This window comes from Anomaloglossus baeobatrachus, assembly GCF_048569485.1.
Source record: "Anomaloglossus baeobatrachus isolate aAnoBae1 chromosome 1 unlocalized genomic scaffold, aAnoBae1.hap1 SUPER_1_unloc_4, whole genome shotgun sequence".
NCBI lineage: Eukaryota > Metazoa > Chordata > Amphibia > Anura > Aromobatidae > Anomaloglossus > Anomaloglossus baeobatrachus.
In genome coordinates this window covers 960129-978054 of record NW_027441777.1, presented here as the reverse complement: position 1 = coordinate 978054, position 17926 = coordinate 960129, and the positions used below count along the sequence as shown (strand labels likewise).

Below are 17926 nucleotides of genomic sequence, written 5' to 3'. Positions count from 1 at the left end.
AAAAGCAACGTGCGCATGGGATTTGTTGACTTCTCATAGACTTTGCTGGGGAAGCACAACGCATGCATGTTTGACAATGACACGCTGCAGTTTTAAATGCAGCCAAAATGCAGGAAAAAATGCAACGTGCGCACACAGCCTTATTTCTCTCTGCAAAATGCAAATAATTTTATATAATTTATACAATGGGATTTTCTGGATTTTATTTTGGATATTCTGTCTCTCAATGGTAAAATTAACCTATCCTTAAAATTATAGACTGTTCATGTCTTTGTCAGAGGGCAAACTTACAAAATCAGCAAGGGATCAAATACTTATTTCTCCCACTGTATTTCCCTTTATTTCCCTTTATAGTTGTTTTTTGTATTTTTTTTCCTTTTAGTTTTATTTCCTTATCATCTCATCTTCTATATAATAAAGGCTCAATTTTCTGTTGTTTTCTTTTCATTTTTTTCCTGATTGACCCAAAAAAGATGATTAAGGACAAAGATAACATTATGGAGAAGATATTACACCTGAGTCTGGATATAATCTTCCATCTTACTGGAGAGGTGAGAGGTTCTGATGTCATCACATTACATCATTATCTATGGGAATAACAGAGGATATGACCGGGGAGGTGAGAGGTTCTGATATCACATTACATCATTATCTATGGGGATAACAGAGGATATGACCGAGGAGGTGAGAGGCTCTGATGTCACCACATTACATCATTATCTATGGGAATAACAGAGGATATGACCGGGGAGGTGAGAGGCTCTGATATCATCACATTACATCATTATCTATGGGAATAACAGAGGATATGACCGGGGAGGTGAGAGGTTCTGATATCATCACATTACATCATTATCTATGGGGATAACAGAGGATATGACCGAGGAGGTGAGAGGCTCTGATATCATCACATTACATCATTATGGGAATAACAGAGGATATGACCGGGGAAGTGAGAGGCTCTGATGTCACCACATTACATCATTATCTATGGGAATAACAGAGGATATGACCGGGGAGGTGAGAGGCTCTGATATCATCACATTACATCATTATCTATGGGGATAACAGAGGATATGACCGAGGAGGTGAGAGGTTCTGATGTCATCACATTACATCATTATCTATGGGAATAACAGAGGATATGACCGGGGAGGTGAGAGGTTCTGATGTCATCACATTACATCATTATCTATGGGAGTAACAGAGGATATGACCGGGGAGGTGAGAGGCTCTGATGTCATCACATTACATCATTATCTATGGGGATAACAGAGGATATGACCGGGGAGGTGAGAGGTTCTGATGTCATCACATTACATCATTATCTATGGGAATAACAGAGGATATGACCGGGGAGGTGAGAGGTTCTCATGTCATCACATTACATCATTATCTATGGGAGTAACAGAGGATATGACCGGAGAGGTGAGAGGATCTGATGTCATCACATTACATCATTATCTATGGGAATAACAGAGGATATGACCGGGGAGGTGAGAGGTTCTGATGTCATCACATTACATCATTATCTATGGGAGTAACAGAGGATATGACCGGAGAGGTGAGAGGCTGTGATGTCATCACATTACATCATTATCTATGGGAATAACAGAGGATATGACCGGGGAGGTGAGAGGCTCTGATGTCATCACATTACATCATTATCTATGGGGATAACAGAGGATATGACCGGGGAGGTGAGAGGTTCTGATGTCATCACATTACATCATTATCTATGGGGATAACAGAGGATATGACCGGGGAGGTGAGAGGCTCTGATGTCATCACATTACATCATTATCTATGGGAATAACAGAGGATATGACCAGGGAGGTGAGAGGTTCTGATATCATCACATTACATCATTATCTATGGGGATAACAGAGGATATGACCGGGGAGGTGAGAGGCTCTGATGTCATCACATTACATCATTATCTATGGGAATAACAGAGGATATGACCGGGGAGGTGATAGACTCTGGAAATGTCTGTAGTGATATATTATTTTTTTTTTTTTAAAATCAGATTTTTTTTATTAATTAAGAATCAGTACAGAGAGAATATATCACTTCTCATATGGCTAATAACGGGATACATCAAATAAGTATATGTTGTATATAAATCAGGTTCTTCCTCTGTATATACATAGAAACAGTAATAAGGTTTTCAAATCACAGTTATATTGTAGAAAATGAGCCTACAAACAGTGTGGCTTCACAAGTAAACAAAAATTAAATTATGCAATAATGCCTGTCTGACGGAAAAGCTTCCTCCATCAGCCATGTCGCTCCGCATCCTATTTCCATACCCACTTGCCTCTCTCTCTCCATACAGTCATCAATCAAACTCTTCCGGCCCCCTCCCACAACGTTACTTAGAGTCCACTTTGCCACAGAAACACTAGTTTTAGGGTTACTCTCCACCCATTCCATCACTGCAAGCAGAACAGTAACCGGTCCAGCATTGCATCCTGAACCAGTGCACTGGAGGGGAGACCCGGCGACTCCATCCATGGCTGCCAAATTTTGTAAAACTTTCTCAATGTGTTTCTTTTTAAATAAACTCCCCTTTCCAATCTTATGACGTTATTTAATTTGTTTTTAAGCTCCAGTAATGTTGGTGGTAGAGGATCTAACCAGTGATATGCCAGTAGCTTTCTTGCTTGGTACAGGATACGTGCTATTCCCAGGGCTGTTGGAGAGGCCGGGTCTAGTCCTCCCTCCCATAGACTCAACAAACCTAGGCGAGGCGACGGTTGTATTGTGATATGATATATTTGGTCTATGAGTCCCAGGGTTTGTTTCCAGAAATCACTAATATGTCCACATTCCCACATAACATGTATCAAATGGGCATCATCCTGTCCACACCTAACACATTGTGCATTTGGTCTAAGTCCCATCCTAAATAGTAGACTGGGAGTTTTATACACCCTATGGATTAGATATATTTGAGACAGCCTTTGGCACTCAGAGACCGCCAGCTTAGGGACCTGTTCTAGAATGTCGGACCACTGGTCTTCCATCAAGGGGCCAACGTCCAGTTCCCATTTGCTTTTAACAATCAATGGGTGCGCTTCCAGATGGGCAGGTAATAATCTTTTGTATAATTCCGAAATAAGACCTTTAGAGGACTCAGATGTAAGTAGCATATGTAATGTTTGAACCCCACTAATTTTTTAATTTCTGGCAAGTCTGGATTCTGCCACAGTGGCCAGAACTCTGTAGGCCCATTTATCTGAAAAAGAGACTTATCCCTGTCCCATACCCTAAAAATCATAGCCAACGTGGGATATCGTGCCCCATTTATCTGTCTTTGTCCCATATCCAACCGGCAGCCTGGATATATCCATACCGATCCCTCTTTTACTATATCACCACTGGTATCATACGCTCCTTCTTTGCCCCAACCCCTAAGATGTTGCATCTGGGAAGCTATATAATATATATATGGGTTTGGTACCGCCAATCCTCCCTCCTCCTTTCCCCGCTGTAGCACTTACAATCGAATCCTAGCCTGTTTTTTTTTCTTCCAGATAAGTTCCCGGAATAGTGTATTAATTTTTGCAAAACTCTCCCTACAAATCCACACTGGAGAGTTATGTATGAGAGATAATAGCTGTGGCATCATTACCATTTTAATTAAGTTAGATCTACCAATATTTGATAGTGGCAAGCGGCTCCAGGTGTGTACCTTTTGCTCTGAACCGCTGCAACAGGGGTTCCAGATTTAGAGCCCGGAAGTCCTTCGGAATTGGGCACGGTTACTCCCAGATATTTGAATTCTCGGACCACAGGAACTGGGATCTGCAAGTCCGAGAAATCTATCGGGAGGGGGTCTAACGGCATTAAAGTCGACTTGGACCAGTTAATTCGAAGGCCAGACCTCCGCCAAAATTCTTGAATGATATCCATTGTCGGCAAAATCGAGGAATGTACCCTGTCTAGGTATAATAGTAGGTCATCTGCATATAATGATATCTTCTGCTCCACGGCTCCACACCTAAATCCGGTAATCTCCCTGGACTTCCGTATTGCCACTGCCAACGGCTCCACTGCAGTAGCAAATAGCAAGGGCGTGAGCGGGCACCCCTGTCTAGTACCTCTTCCAAGAGGAAAAGACTCGGAGACCCTGCCATTAACCCTAACCTTCGCCACCGTGAGTCATATAGCAGCTTCACCCAAGTTATAAATCTATGTCCAAAACCCATTTTCCGAAGTACAGCCCACAAATTCCCCCATTCTAGGCTATAGAATATCTTAGCGGCGTCTAAGGACAAAATTGCCCTCTCCCCTGGCTTCTCAGAACTATGTTGAATTCCCAAATATAATTTTCTGAGGTTCATAGATGTGGCGCTACATGGAATAACTCCTGTTTGATCATTTTGTACAATAGATGAGATAACTCGGGACATCCTATTGGCGAGCACCTTGGCCAGTAATTTAACATCTGTTTGTAGGAGAGAGATTGAGCGATACAAATCCGGTATTTCTGGATCTTTTCCGGGTTTTAATATTAAGACTATTAAAGCTTCCCTCATAGAGGGCGGGAGGACCCCCTGCCTTTCAGATTCTTCAGATACCTTAAGTAGTTTAGGTAGCAGCAAGGGTGCATACGTTTTATAAAACTCACCAGGCAGGCCATACGTTCCCGGAGCTTTTTCATTTTGTGCCTGGCCAAGTGCTTCCTCTAATTCTTCCAATAGGATGTCCCGATCCAACAAATCTCTATCCTCGTCAGTCAGTGTGGGGAGAGAGATCATCCAAGTACTGTTCCACCGCATTCTCTGTAAGGTCACAGTCTGATGTGTATAGTCGCATATAATACGTCTTTATCTCCCTCACTTTCCGTTACCAGGTCACCCGACTCCGTCTTCAGCCTATTTATATATGAAGATCCTTCCTGCGCCCTAATGACTGTGGCTAGTAGGTGCCCTACTCCTTCCCCCTCTATGAAGTATTTGTTTGAGGAAGTATTGTTTATTTGCTGCCGCCGACATGAGATTTTCTTTGAGTGACATTTGTGCCTTCTCTAGAGTGTTTTTAGTTTCTTCTGTCGTGTTGAGCACCACCGCAGCCTCCGCAACAGATACTCCCTGAATCAGACTTTGGGTGTAGCGTCTGTTTTGGTTTTTACGTATGCATATTTCTCTAATATAGATGCCCCTCCCTACGGCTTTCATAGAGTCCCAGACTATGTGTGATGGTGTGGAGCACTCATTAAGTTGAAAGTATTCTAAAATATTATCATGTAAAGATCCCCCTATGAGCTTGATCCAGAAGGGGTTAAGTTTCCAGATAGGTCTGGACAGGGCGAGGGGGTTTCCCCATGAAAGCGTAACGTGTAGTGGTGAGTGATCAGATACGCTTCTAGGTAGATAGGCCACCTTTTGTATATATGAGGTCATAAGTGTGTTCCCAATAGCCAAGTCTATCCGTGACATAGTGTGGTGGGAGCTAGAGTAGCAAGAGAATTGTTTGGTTGTGGGGTGTTGGGCACGCCAAAGGTCTACCAAACCCAGCTCTGTCAGCATTCTAGCAAATGAAGTTGGGGCAGCGTCCTCTGATATGTTCCCCGAATGTAGCTTATCTAGATAGGGGATTTTAACAAATATTTACATCTTTATCAGAAGAGTCGGCACAGGGGGAAGGAGTCTAAGGCTGGGTTCACACATAGCGACAGCGACAACGACGTCGCTGTTACGTCACCATTTTCTGTGACGTAACAGCGACCTTGTAAGTCGCTGTTATGATCGCTGCTTAGCTGTCAAACACAACGACGCAGCAGCGATCATAACGTCGCTACATGTGCAGAGAGCAGGGAGCCGCGCACACTGCTTAGCACTGGCTCCTTGCTCTCCTAGCTACAGTACACATCGGGTTAATTAACCTGATGTGTACTGCAGCTACATGTGCAGAGAGCAGGGAGCCGCGCACACTGCTTAGCGCTGGCTCCTTGCTCTCCTAGCTACAGTACACATCGGGTTAATTAACCCGATGTGTACTGCAGCTCCATGTGCAGAGAGCAGGGAGCCGCGCACACTGCTTAGCGCTGTCTCCCTGCTCTCCTAGCTACAGTACACATCGGGTTAATTAACCCGATGTGTACTGCAGCTACATGTGCAGAGAGCAGGGAGCCGTGCACACTGCTTAGCGCTGGCTCCTTGCTCTCCCAGCTACAGTACACATCGGGTTAATTAACCCGATGTGTACTGCAGCTACATGTGCAGAGAGCAGGAGCCGGCACTGGCAGAGAGAGCGGCGGAGGCTGGTAACGAAGGTAAATATCGGGTAACCAGGGAAAGGGCTTCCCTTGGTTACCCGATGTTTATCTTGGTTACAGCTTACCGCAGCTGCCAGATGCCGGCTCCTGCTCCCTGCTCGCTTCATTTCGTCGCTCTCTCGCTGTCACACACAGCAATGTGTGTGTCACAGCGGGAGAGCGCCTTTGAAGAAAACGAACCAGGGCTGTGTGTAACGAGCAGCGATCTCACAGCAGGGGCCAGATCGCTGCTCAGTGTCACACACAGCGAGATCGCTAATGAGGTCACTGTTGCGTCACCAAAACCGTGACGTAGCAGCGATTTCGGTAGCGATCTCGCTATGTGTGAAGCACCTCTAAAACAGACAAGATTCTTTTTACTGGTTCGACTGAGTACGGTGGAGGGATGTATACCGCAACCAGAATAAATTGTATACCATACAGCGTGCAAAGTAAACAAATCTGCCCCCAGGTCAACCTCTGATTTTGTACATGAGAACGGCATGGATTTGTGCACCAACACAAAGACACCCCGTGCATGGGTCGAGTATGTGGAATGATATTCATGTGTGATCCATAACTTCCTCAGCCAATGAACATTATCTCTTACTATGTGGGTCTCAGATAAACATGGAATAGCCGGGAGAAACTTTTGCAAATGAGTAAATATAGCACACCTCTTATTCACATCCCCAAGCCCTCTAACATTCCACGCTACAATATTAAGTGATGTTGCCATAAGAGCAGGTTAAAAAATAATAAACCGGAGCATACTCCATTCCTGGGGGAGAAAGGCAATCTCCACCAATTCCTGTTAGCATTAGGTTGAGCGGCACGACTGAGGTACACCCCACCCCACATATTAGTTGCAAAATACAACAATAAACGAAAAAAACAAGGAGGGAAATGGAACCCTGCACACCAGTGTACAGCGCCCCCGCCCTCAAAAACAAGTGTAACTTGCACATTTCTCTCAGAGAGAATCAGGGCTAAAAAAACTCGCCCAGAGTCCATGCAGGGAGAAGGGTCCACAGTGTTCCCGTAACAAGTGTCCACAGTGAACCGGTCATCTCCTGCCCTGGATCCAAAATGAAATGATCAGTAGTAATTATACCAGCATAGCGTCTCAGACAAAAGGAAACAGCAGCACCTGGCGGTAGAAAGGGTGATCTTCAAGTATTCTTCCTCCTCATGTCCCTCTCATTAATATCCAGCCAAGACAGCGCCACTCCCGCCGTATCAAAAAAGTGAGTTTCTCCATTCACTGCAATTCTCAGTCTAGCAGGATACATCATGGAGTTTGGCACTTGTAATCCCCGCAGGCGTTGTTGAATCTCAATAAATTGCACCCTTTACGTTGTGCCGCCATGGAAAAATCAGGGAAAATAGAGATCTTCCTCCCATTAATAGCAAGTTCCTTAATATCTCTGGATCTGCGCTGAATGGCATCCCTGTCTTTAAAATGCAGAAGTTTGAGCAAGATAGGACGTGAGGGTGCTCCTGGCAGGGGGGCACTTGTAGGGACCCTGTGCGCTCTCTCAATAGTAAAGAATGGGGATAAAACATCTTTGCCAAAGGTGTCCAGTAGCCATTTTTCAAAAAAGCCCAGGGAGTCATTCCCTTCTGCCCTCTCCGGGACCCCCACCAGGCGCAGATTACTTCTACGGGAGCGGTTCTCCAAATCGTCCACCTTGTTCAGCAGTGTTGTGATATTTTGCGTGGCTTTTCCCAGCTCCCGTGTCATTGGTGGCAATTTATCCTCTGCTGCACTCACACGTTCCTCCAGCTCTCCCACTCTGGCAGTCACCCCCTGCAGCTCATGTTTGATACACGCTATATCCCGAGTGACAGTTCCCATTGCATTACTTAGAGTGGCCAGTGTGGTATTGCAAGTGTTAACTACTGCCAGGATTTCTCTTAGTGTGGGTTCAGCAGGAACAGTCTCTGGTTGTTTCACATCTCCCCCTCCCCCACCCTCTATCACAGGCCCCAGCGTCTGCATTTGCTGGGCTGCTAAGCACACAGAGTTCAAGTTACTCACGGCCCCCCTCCCTGGGTGCACAATCATCCAGCTCCAAGGTGTGATCAGCGCTTCCCTCAGACTTTGCACCGGAGGACAGATCATTAGCAGGAAGCACCCTAGCATAACGTTACAGCCTGCTCGATGCTCCACTACAGGACAACGTTGTTTTGGCCGGCGCCATCCTGGCTGCTGCAGGGACATGCTCCAACGCTTCCTTATCTTTCTTGCCGACACGAATCGGCATGGTGCGAGGATCCTCCGCTTCCCAGATGCCCAGAGGGATATTGCAGGTGTCCAGGTCAGTTATGACCGTTAACAGGGCCGGTAATCAGCATTTTTGATCGGATCCAGGCAGGAGCTCTCCCGTGCTGCTTCCTCCCTACATGAGGTCCAGGCCAGGCCCCCCCCATAGTGATATTATTAATGTCTCCACACTCAGGATTACATAGTAGTGAAGACCTCTAGTGATCGCTGTCAGGCCCCTGTGTCTGAAGGACGGGGAGGATCCCTGAGCCCAATACTGGTGCCTCCACCTCACCCCCGGATACATGAGGACATCAATGACCAGAAGATCCTAGAACTCACCAACAAGATGCTTGAGCTGCTGACTGGAGAGGTGACACTGCCGGGAATACTGGGACATTATACAGGACGGCACTGGAGGATTCTGGGTGATGACGGTATTATTGTGTTGTCAGGTTCCTATAAGGTGTCAGGATGTCACCGTCTATTTCTCCATGGAGGAGTGGGAGTATCTAGAAGGACACAAGGAGCGGTACAAGGAGGTGATGATGGAGGAGCCCCAGCCCCGCACATCACCAGGTAATAGACAGGACTGAATACACCCGGCCTATAATTATCTGTATGTAATAATGATGTCCGTCCTGTCTGTGTCTCCTGCAGGTCTCTCCAGTACGAGGACGACCCCAGAGAGATGTCCCGCTCCTCCTCCTCCTCCACAGGATCCTCAGGTAGATGGAGATCTCCCCTATGAGGTGTAGACGGCTGTGACCTCCTTGTGTTCAGTCTTGTTTTCTCCTCCAGTATTAGATGTTTTATACTTGTGTAATGAGAGCGGTGGAGACGGCAGGATCACAGCTGACCACAGACCTCACATGTCCGGATCTTATCTCCATTATTCCCGGGGACTTTTACAATATTTTGTTTTGCAGCTTTTGGATCCGGATAAAGATCTGAACAATATTAATTCTCCAGAGAGAAATGTGAGGGGCAGTCAGCGGAGTAAAGAGGAGATTCCTACAGATCACCGCCCCGGTGAGTACAGACCACCCAATAACGCAAACAAGTCACACATTCCTATATTTCTCTCTTTCTCAGCTCTTTGCTGTGTCAGTTTCTCCAGCGGTATATTAACCCTTCATGTACAATACACATGAAATGTGAATGAATCTGTGATCTCGGTGCAGGTGATAACACAGGATGTGCAGTTATGTTATAGAGGAGAAATACAGCTGGACATGAATTCTGCCGATGTGAGCGAGGACGAGCTCCAGCTCTTTCCTTTTATCCGCTGTCAGGGCTGATCAGGGGTTTCTCCAGTTTAGGGACTAAGAATCCATTATCTCCTATTACACTCATGTCAGTGTGTGACAGATACAGAACATGGAGACATAAACTCACTTGTTTATTTTCACCAGGTAAACCAATATAACTGCACAAAATTTTGAAATAAACTTTTCTGACATGCAAAAACAAAACCTCAAAAAATTAGTGACCAATATAGCCCCCTTTCTTTATGATGACACTCAGCAGCCGACCATCCATAGATTGTCAGTTGCTTGATCTGTTTACGATCAACATTGCGTGCAGCAGCCACAACAGCCTCCCAGACACCGTTCCAAGAGGTGTACTATTTTCCTCCCTGTCGATCTTAGGGGTACTTTGCACGCTGCGACATCGCTAGCCGATGCTAGGGATGCCGAGCGCGATAGTCTCCGCTCCCATCACACATGCGATATCTTGTGATAGCTGCCGTAGCGAACATTATCGCTACGGCAGCTTCACACGCACTTATCTGTCCTGCGACGTCGCTCTGGCCGGGGAACCACCTCCTTCCTAAGGGGGCGGGTCATGCGGCGTCACAGCGACATCACATGGCAGGCGACCAAAAGAAGCGGAGGGGCGGAGATGAGCGGGATGTGTGCTGCCGCAGGAATGAGGAACAACATCGTATCTCCTATTGGTGCGACATTATGAAAATGACCGACGCTACACAGATCACCGATTTACGACGCTTTTGATATCGTTTATCGGCGCATCTAGGCTTTACACGTTGCGACGTCGTTACCGGCACCGGATGTGCGTCACTTTTGATTTGACCCCGACGATATCGCAGTAGCGATGTCGCAGCGTACAAAGTACCCCTTACATTTTGAGGGACCACAGGTTTTCTATGGGGTTCAGATCAGGTGAATAAGGGGGTCATGTCATTATTTTTTCATCTTTTAGACCAGGGGTGGGGAACCTTCGACCTTTTCTGCGGCCCACAGGCAGATTCCAGAAACCCCAGTACTCTGGTTGCAGCTGCGTCTTGCTGCTGGCCCGTTAGATCCTGTGAGGCTTACGTCTTCACGCTAGCCAATGCTAGCACGATGACATACTTTCTGGGTGGAATAGGCGCTCGATTCGCTCTCGTTCCAGAAGAGGAGCTGTGTCTTGCTAAATTCTCCTAAAAAAAAAAAGGGGCTGAAAGCCCGTACTTACGAAGCGCTCACTAATATCCTAATCAGGCACGAATACTAAGATTCTTTATAGCAAGATATTATTTATTTTAATACCACATGAATAATCAATGGTACATAGGCATTTGAACGACTTTATAGTCATAGAATCTTATACAATAACAGAAATATGCATCAACATTACCGTATGTTGTAGCAATCCTTTCTCATCGGAAGGACTCTATTAGTGAGAAGGAAAACAACCCGGCCTTTGCATCACAGGAGAAGTGCGTCCACTTCAGCGTCCTTGAAACGTCCTTAATCTCACTAAGCGAGCCCTGTATTTTAGACAAAATTTGTACGTCGTGTGCAAATGCAGTATTGTAATTGTGACCAGCATGTGATTGCTGAGTCATGGTCATGTAACCTGACCACACGTGGCTATGGGCACCAGTAGCTTCCTGCACATTTTGTTAGTTGACCACTGGTCGACCACAGTTTCCTGGAGATATTGCAATGAGCCATGAATTTTACATGCCAGTTTCCTTGCACATGTTTTTAGCTAACCAAGAGTTTCTTGTAAGTTGAACTGGAAACGTTCCTTCCTCATAAGTGGTTTGTTCAAGATCTACTAACACGTATATTCTTCATCATGGTGAAATAGGTTCAACCAGAGGACACCTCTTTGATACTGAGTTTTGGATAGATTAAATAATGCCTGTGATCACTACCTTTTGATTAGGATTCCTATCTAATCACACTCATTCTTTCAGTCATATCACATTGGTATCAAAATTGGTCCTTGATCCCAGGGATTATTTTCCATCATCAGTATTTCACTAGAGGAAGATCACTCGGAATACACCATACCATGACAAAGAGGCATCATTTGCCACAAATTTTTATTTCCTGGTTTGTTTGGATAAATGTTGAATCACAAATATAATCACTTTCACTACTATGTATATTAAAACCAAAAGCAATATTATCTGAAAAGCTCCCTTGAATATCATGTATTTTGGCATTTGCTCGATATTCAGAGGAATCATTGCACAATAAATTTCCCGATAGGTTACTACAAGTTTCACTAGTCCCATTTATGAACATACTGGCATAAGGCCATAACATATCATGAATTTTCCTTTCCACTAAGCTGGGTTTAAAAGTATCTACAGTATTTATAGCTGTCCCAAAACTTATTTTTATATTCTCTATAGGGATGAATCCCAGGTTAGTCAGTCCAGTCTTATTTCTTGGTACCCAAATTCCTCCCTTAAAAGCCAGATATTGTAAATTGGTGATTGTTCCAATCAAATTGCCTTGCCATCATGGAAGATTGATCTATCCCACTACGGGAATGGGTACTGTAGTATTCCATAGACGAACATTTCGAGTGTCTTTGTCAGCAAGATGATCAGAACAACTTTTCCACTTTAAGATTTCCTCCATTGATACCGGGATAGCCAGATAAGGGATACTAGTGGCTGTAACGGGAGAATGTGTACAGATCCAACAATCTGTGTGTTTAATACTGTTCAGCGCACCAGTTACAGTGCTGTCCAAAAGTATTGGCACCCCTGAAATTCTCTCAGATAATACTCAGTTTCTTCTTGAAAATGATTGCAATCACAAATTCTTTGGTATTATTATGTTCATTTAATTTGTCTTCAATGAAAAAAAAAAACAACAATTGTCATAAAGCCAAATTGGATATAATTCCACACCAAACATAAAAAAGGGGGTGGACAAAAGCAGGGCTGTGGAGTCGGTATAAAATGCACCGACTCCGACTCCTAAAATATATAATAAATTGGGGACAGTAGTGCAATGAGGAATGCGCATTATTTTACTAAATAATAACATTTAGTATAATGCTTATATTTAAGTGAAAAATGTATTGTAGTACAATGTGAACATCAGACATTTAATAATTTTTATGATACAATAATCAAGATATTTAGATAGAACATAAAATATATTTATTGGAATACAACTTTAGAACACAAACTGTAATAAATTGTAAATATGTAATACACTATGTAATATACAGTAGATTACATATATATCTTGTGTGTGTATATATCTACTGTATATTACATAGTGTATTACATATTTACAATTTATTACAGTTTTTTGTGTTCTAAAGTTGTATTCCAATAAATATATTTTATGTTCTATCCAAATATCTTGATTATTGTATCATAAAAATTATTAAATGTCTGATGTTCACATACACATGTTCATGTACTACAATAAATTTTTCACCTAACTATAAGCAATATATGTAGGAGTCGAAGTCTGAGTCGGTGCAAGAGAAATTGAGGAGTCTGAGTCGAAGGTTTGGCTTACCGACTCCACAGTCCTGGACAAAAGTATTGGCACTGTTTGAAAAATCATGTGGTGCTTCTCTAATTTGTGTAATTAACAGCACCTGTAACTTACCTGTGGCACCTAACAGGTGTTGGCAATAACTAAAAAACACTTGCAGCCAGTTGACATTGATTAAAGTTGACTCAACCTCTGTCCTGTGTCCTTGTGTGCACCACATTGAGCATGGAGAAAAGGAAGAAGACCAAAGAACTGTCTGAGGACTTGAGAATCCAAATTGTGAGGAAGCATGAGCAATCTCAAGGCTACAGGTCCATCGCCAAAGACCTGAAAGTTCCTGTGTCTACGGTGCCCAGTGTCATCAAGAAGTTTAAAGCCAATGGCACTGTGGCTAATCTCCCTAGATGTGGAAGGAAAAGAAAAATTGACGAGAGATTTCAACGCAAGATTATACGGATGGTGGATAAAGTACCTCGACTAACATCCAAACAAGTTCAAGCTGCCCTGCAGTCCGAGCGTACAACAGTGTCAACCCGTACTATCCGTCGGCGTCTGAATGAAAAGGGACTGTATGGTCCCTACTTCTTACCCCGAGACATAAAAAAGCCAGGCTGGAGTTTGCCAAAACGTACCGGAGAAAGCCTAAAACGTTTTGGAAGAATGTTCTCTGGTCAGATGAGGCAAAAGTAGAGCTTTTTGGGAAAAGCCATCAACATAGAGTTTACAGGAAAAAAAAGAGGCATTCAAAGAAAAGAACACTGTCCCTACAGTCAAACATGGCGGAGGTTCCCTGATGTTTTGGGGTTGCTTTGCTGCCTCTGGCACTGGACTGCTTGACAGTGTGCATGGCATTATGAAGTCTGAAGACTACCAACAAATTTTGCAGCATAATGTAGGGCCCAGTGTGAGAAAGCTGGGTCTCCCTCAGAGATCATGGGTCTTCCAGCTGGACAATGACCCAAAACACACTTCAAAAAGCACTAGAAAATGGTTTGATAGAAAGCACTGGAGACTACTAAAGTGGCCAGCAATGAGTCCAGACCTGAATCCCATAGAACACATGTGGAGAGATCTCAAAATGGCAGTTTGGAGAAGGCACCCTTCAAATCTCAGGGACATGGAGCAGTTTGCCAAAGAAGAATGGTCTAAAATTCCTGCAGAGCATTAATGGTTACTGGAAGCGGTTGTTCAGTTATTTTGGCTAAAGATTGTGCAACCAAGTATTAGGCTAAGGGTGCCAATACTTTTGTCTGGCCCATATTTGGAGTTTTGTGTGAAATGATCAATGATTTGATTTTTGTTTCATTCTCTTTTGTGTTTTTTCATTGCAAGCAAAATAAATGAAGATAATAATACCAAAGAATTTGTGATTGCAATCATTTTCAAGAAGAAACTAAGTATTATCTGACAGAATTGCAGGGGTGCCAATACTTTTGGCCAGCACTGTAAAATGTGATGGTGCATCAGAAATGTGTTCGCCATAGGTTCGTTCCTCCTGATGTAGACTTGTCCATCCAACGACCAAAGAGGCAAACATCAAGCACAGGAATTTCTCTATCTCATCACTATCGAGCTCTTCCCAGTAACCGATACCATGGATTCCGCTTATTTACAACACCATCTGGGGGTACCACGACAGTTTTCAATGTATTTAGGTCTAAACCTGCTGAATAAGGTGTCGCTTTCTGGTGTGCCCAAACAGCTGTACCTTGCAACCAAGCCTCTTTTTTTCCTTGTCAACTGTTGGACTGACTTGTCTGATGGCTGCTACTTTATCTGCATCTGAATTAAACAAACGTTCAAGTGTGAGTCAGTAGGGACATGAGCATCGACATGAAATACAGTGGTCTTGGTAGATTGAAGAGATTATTCAATGTCTTGCCACACTTTCTTGACCATCTCAAACGCATTTTGCTGTTCCTCTCCCCAGTGGAACTCATATTTTTTCCTCGTTACTTTGTACAAAGGAGCCAACATTTGCCCCAAATGAGGGATATGTTGTCTCCAAAAACCAAACAATCCAATATAAGACTGAGTCTCCTGTTTGGATTTAGGGACCGGAAAATTAATAATTTTCTGCCTGGCATTGGGCAAGATCTCTCTGTGCCCCTTGTTCCACTGAATCCCTAGAAATTTTACCACCTGAGACGGTCCTTGAACCTTGGCATAATTGATTTCCCATCCCTTACTCCTCATATGAGCAACCAGTTTTGTCAATTGATCTTTCACACTTTGCTCATCTTGTCCTTGTATCATTATATCATCGATATAAGGTGAGATCTGCATTTCTGATGGTAGATTGAATCCATCCAAATGCTCTTTCACCGTCCGGTGACAGATTGTGGGGCTATGTAGCCATCCTTGGGGTAACCTGGTAAAGGTATATAGTCTCCCTAACCAAGTGAATGCAAATTGATCTTGAGCCTTCTCTTCTATAGGTATAGTAAAGAAAGCATTTGCCAAATCAATTACTGCATACCAAGTTCCGGAGTGAGTCTGAATATTTTCCACAATCATTATTGTATCCGGAACTGCAGCTGTCAAAGGAGGAGTATTCTTGTTTAACTCCCTATAATTAACTATCATGCGCCAGGAGCCATTACTCTTTTTAACTGGCCAGACAGGATTATTCCATGCGGTAGTAGTAGGTCGCATTACCCCAGTTTTTACCAATTCTTTAATGGTTTCTCCTATCTCTCTGTGACCTCCTGGTATTCGATATTGTTTCATAGCTACCGTTTTTGTAGCTGGAGGCACATGTACAGGGGGAATTTTGACTTTGCCCACCACCACCGGTCGCATTTCCTTATGACAAGATGTCATGAAGAGCCGGGGGAGTCACTAGAAATCCCGCAGCTGTTCGCTGATTTGTCAAACACTACTACTCTCTACCACTCCCCTTGTCTGCAGGCCACTTTTGGTACTGCAGGACAATGCATAAAATGAGGCTGCTGAGCTAATAATAATAAAAATAGCAACCAGAAGAGGAGCTAAAAACTCCCCCAAAAATGTATTATAAAATGTACTCACAGCAAAAAAGGGCAACCAGTCCAGTTAGCCCAGGCCAACACATCTAATGCACAAACAGGATGCAGACAAGCCTCTCAACATGATGGACACTTCACAGGTGCAAGGTAAATTGCACACCAGTGGCGCGCATAGGGCACTGTTCACACTTGTATGCGCATGGTGTCCAGCCAGCAACCTATTACCACGCCCTTACTATTAGATTAGGCGGGTTACTCGGACACTACTCACTGCAGCAGGCAAGGGACAGAAATTCCACTATGCACGGCCGTATTAAGAGGCCCGGCTGCACCCCGCATAGAAGAAAATCCAAATAATTCAAATGACCCGAATTCTCATAAAACATTAAATTCTTTATTATTTTATTTAGACAAACACACAAGAAAAATATTAAAAAGATGGATAATGATATAAAAATATCCTGGGTTTAACAAGTGTTAATTTTTCTTTTTTTTAAATATTATACATAATAAATTCACAGGTTCATCACACAATTTTTTTGAACAAATTTTTTGTACATATGTTTTTGTGAAGTTGGTCTCTTGCAAAAGTATTCAACCCCTAATCCGCCCGCATCAAGGTCAACTTAATATATAATTTGTGAGCTATAGGAAAGTGCTAGTGCATTAGCATACAACTAAAAAAAAGTAAACAATTTGAGAGACCAAAGATACATGAGATGAATGAGGGGTTGAATAGTTCTGTTTAGGGATGGGAATAATCTGCTTATTCCAATGAATCTATGCAGAGTTAATGTCTAAGGCAAGCCATAAACTGCATCAGAAAAAAACTCTATGAACACGTTGTCACATGAATTGCTGTAAACAAATGCCCATTATACCTATGTATCAACTATATGTTAAGAGTTAACAGAGCAAAGTGCAATCTGCCATATGATTAACAGGAATAATATCCCATCAGCATATTACCAGGCAGGCCACATAACATCATGAACACTGATGTGTTTAGAGCAAGACTTCTCAAGCAGGTATATTAAGGCTATGTGCACACGGTGCGTTTTTCGCGGCGTTTTTGCGCGTTTTTCGGGTGCGTTTTTGGCCTCAAAACTGCATGACTTTGCTTCCCCAGCAAAGTCTATGAGTTTTCATTTTTGCTGTCCCCACACAGCGTTTTTTTTCAGCTGCGTTTTTGTGGTGACCACAAAAACGCAGCATGTCAATTATTCCCGCGTTTTTCACTGCGCTTTTCATCCATTGAGTTCAATGGGATGTTGAAAGACGCAATGAGAAACGCAAATAGCTGCGTTTTGGTGCGTTTTGGTGCGTTTCTAAGACCAAAAACGCAGCTATAAACGCAGGGGGTGGGTAGTAAAGTGACGTGTACAGGAAGAGGATTCCTTCTGTCAGTATATACAGAAGCGTGAATCCTCCCGGTACCGTCACCGTCGCTTCCACCTCCCGTCCTGTGCATGTCAGCTGCCGTGCGGCGCCATGTACAGGCAGGAGATGGAAGCGGCTGCGAAAACAAAAGTTAACAGTAGGAAAAAAAAAAGTTATACTCACCTGTCTGCAGCCTCGCGGTGCCATGCCCGCTCCCAGCTCCTCTCACGGTATCGCCACCCCCGCTCCGGCTGTGTGCAGA

General features: G+C 43.8%; 1 protein-coding gene across 3 annotated transcripts in view; it reads left to right on the top strand.

The window, feature by feature from the left end:
- The first annotated feature begins 476 nt into the window (after positions 1-476).
- The window catches only part of LOC142258674 (uncharacterized), a 78826-nt gene continuing 61376 nt past the window's right edge, over positions 477-17926 (top strand). For 2 of the 3 annotated variants that reach the window (XM_075331299.1, XM_075331298.1), the window contains exons 1-5: positions 478-551; positions 8728-8904; positions 8987-9110; positions 9192-9259; positions 9461-9563. In XM_075331299.1, coding sequence (XP_075187414.1) covers positions 498-551; positions 8728-8904; positions 8987-9110; positions 9192-9259; positions 9461-9563 — 526 coding nt within the window. In that variant the 5' untranslated portion in view covers positions 478-497. Of the gene's footprint in view, positions 552-8727; positions 8905-8986; positions 9111-9191; positions 9260-9460; positions 9564-17926 lie in introns of all 3 variants that reach the window. The other variant, XM_075331300.1, reaches the window with a different exon arrangement.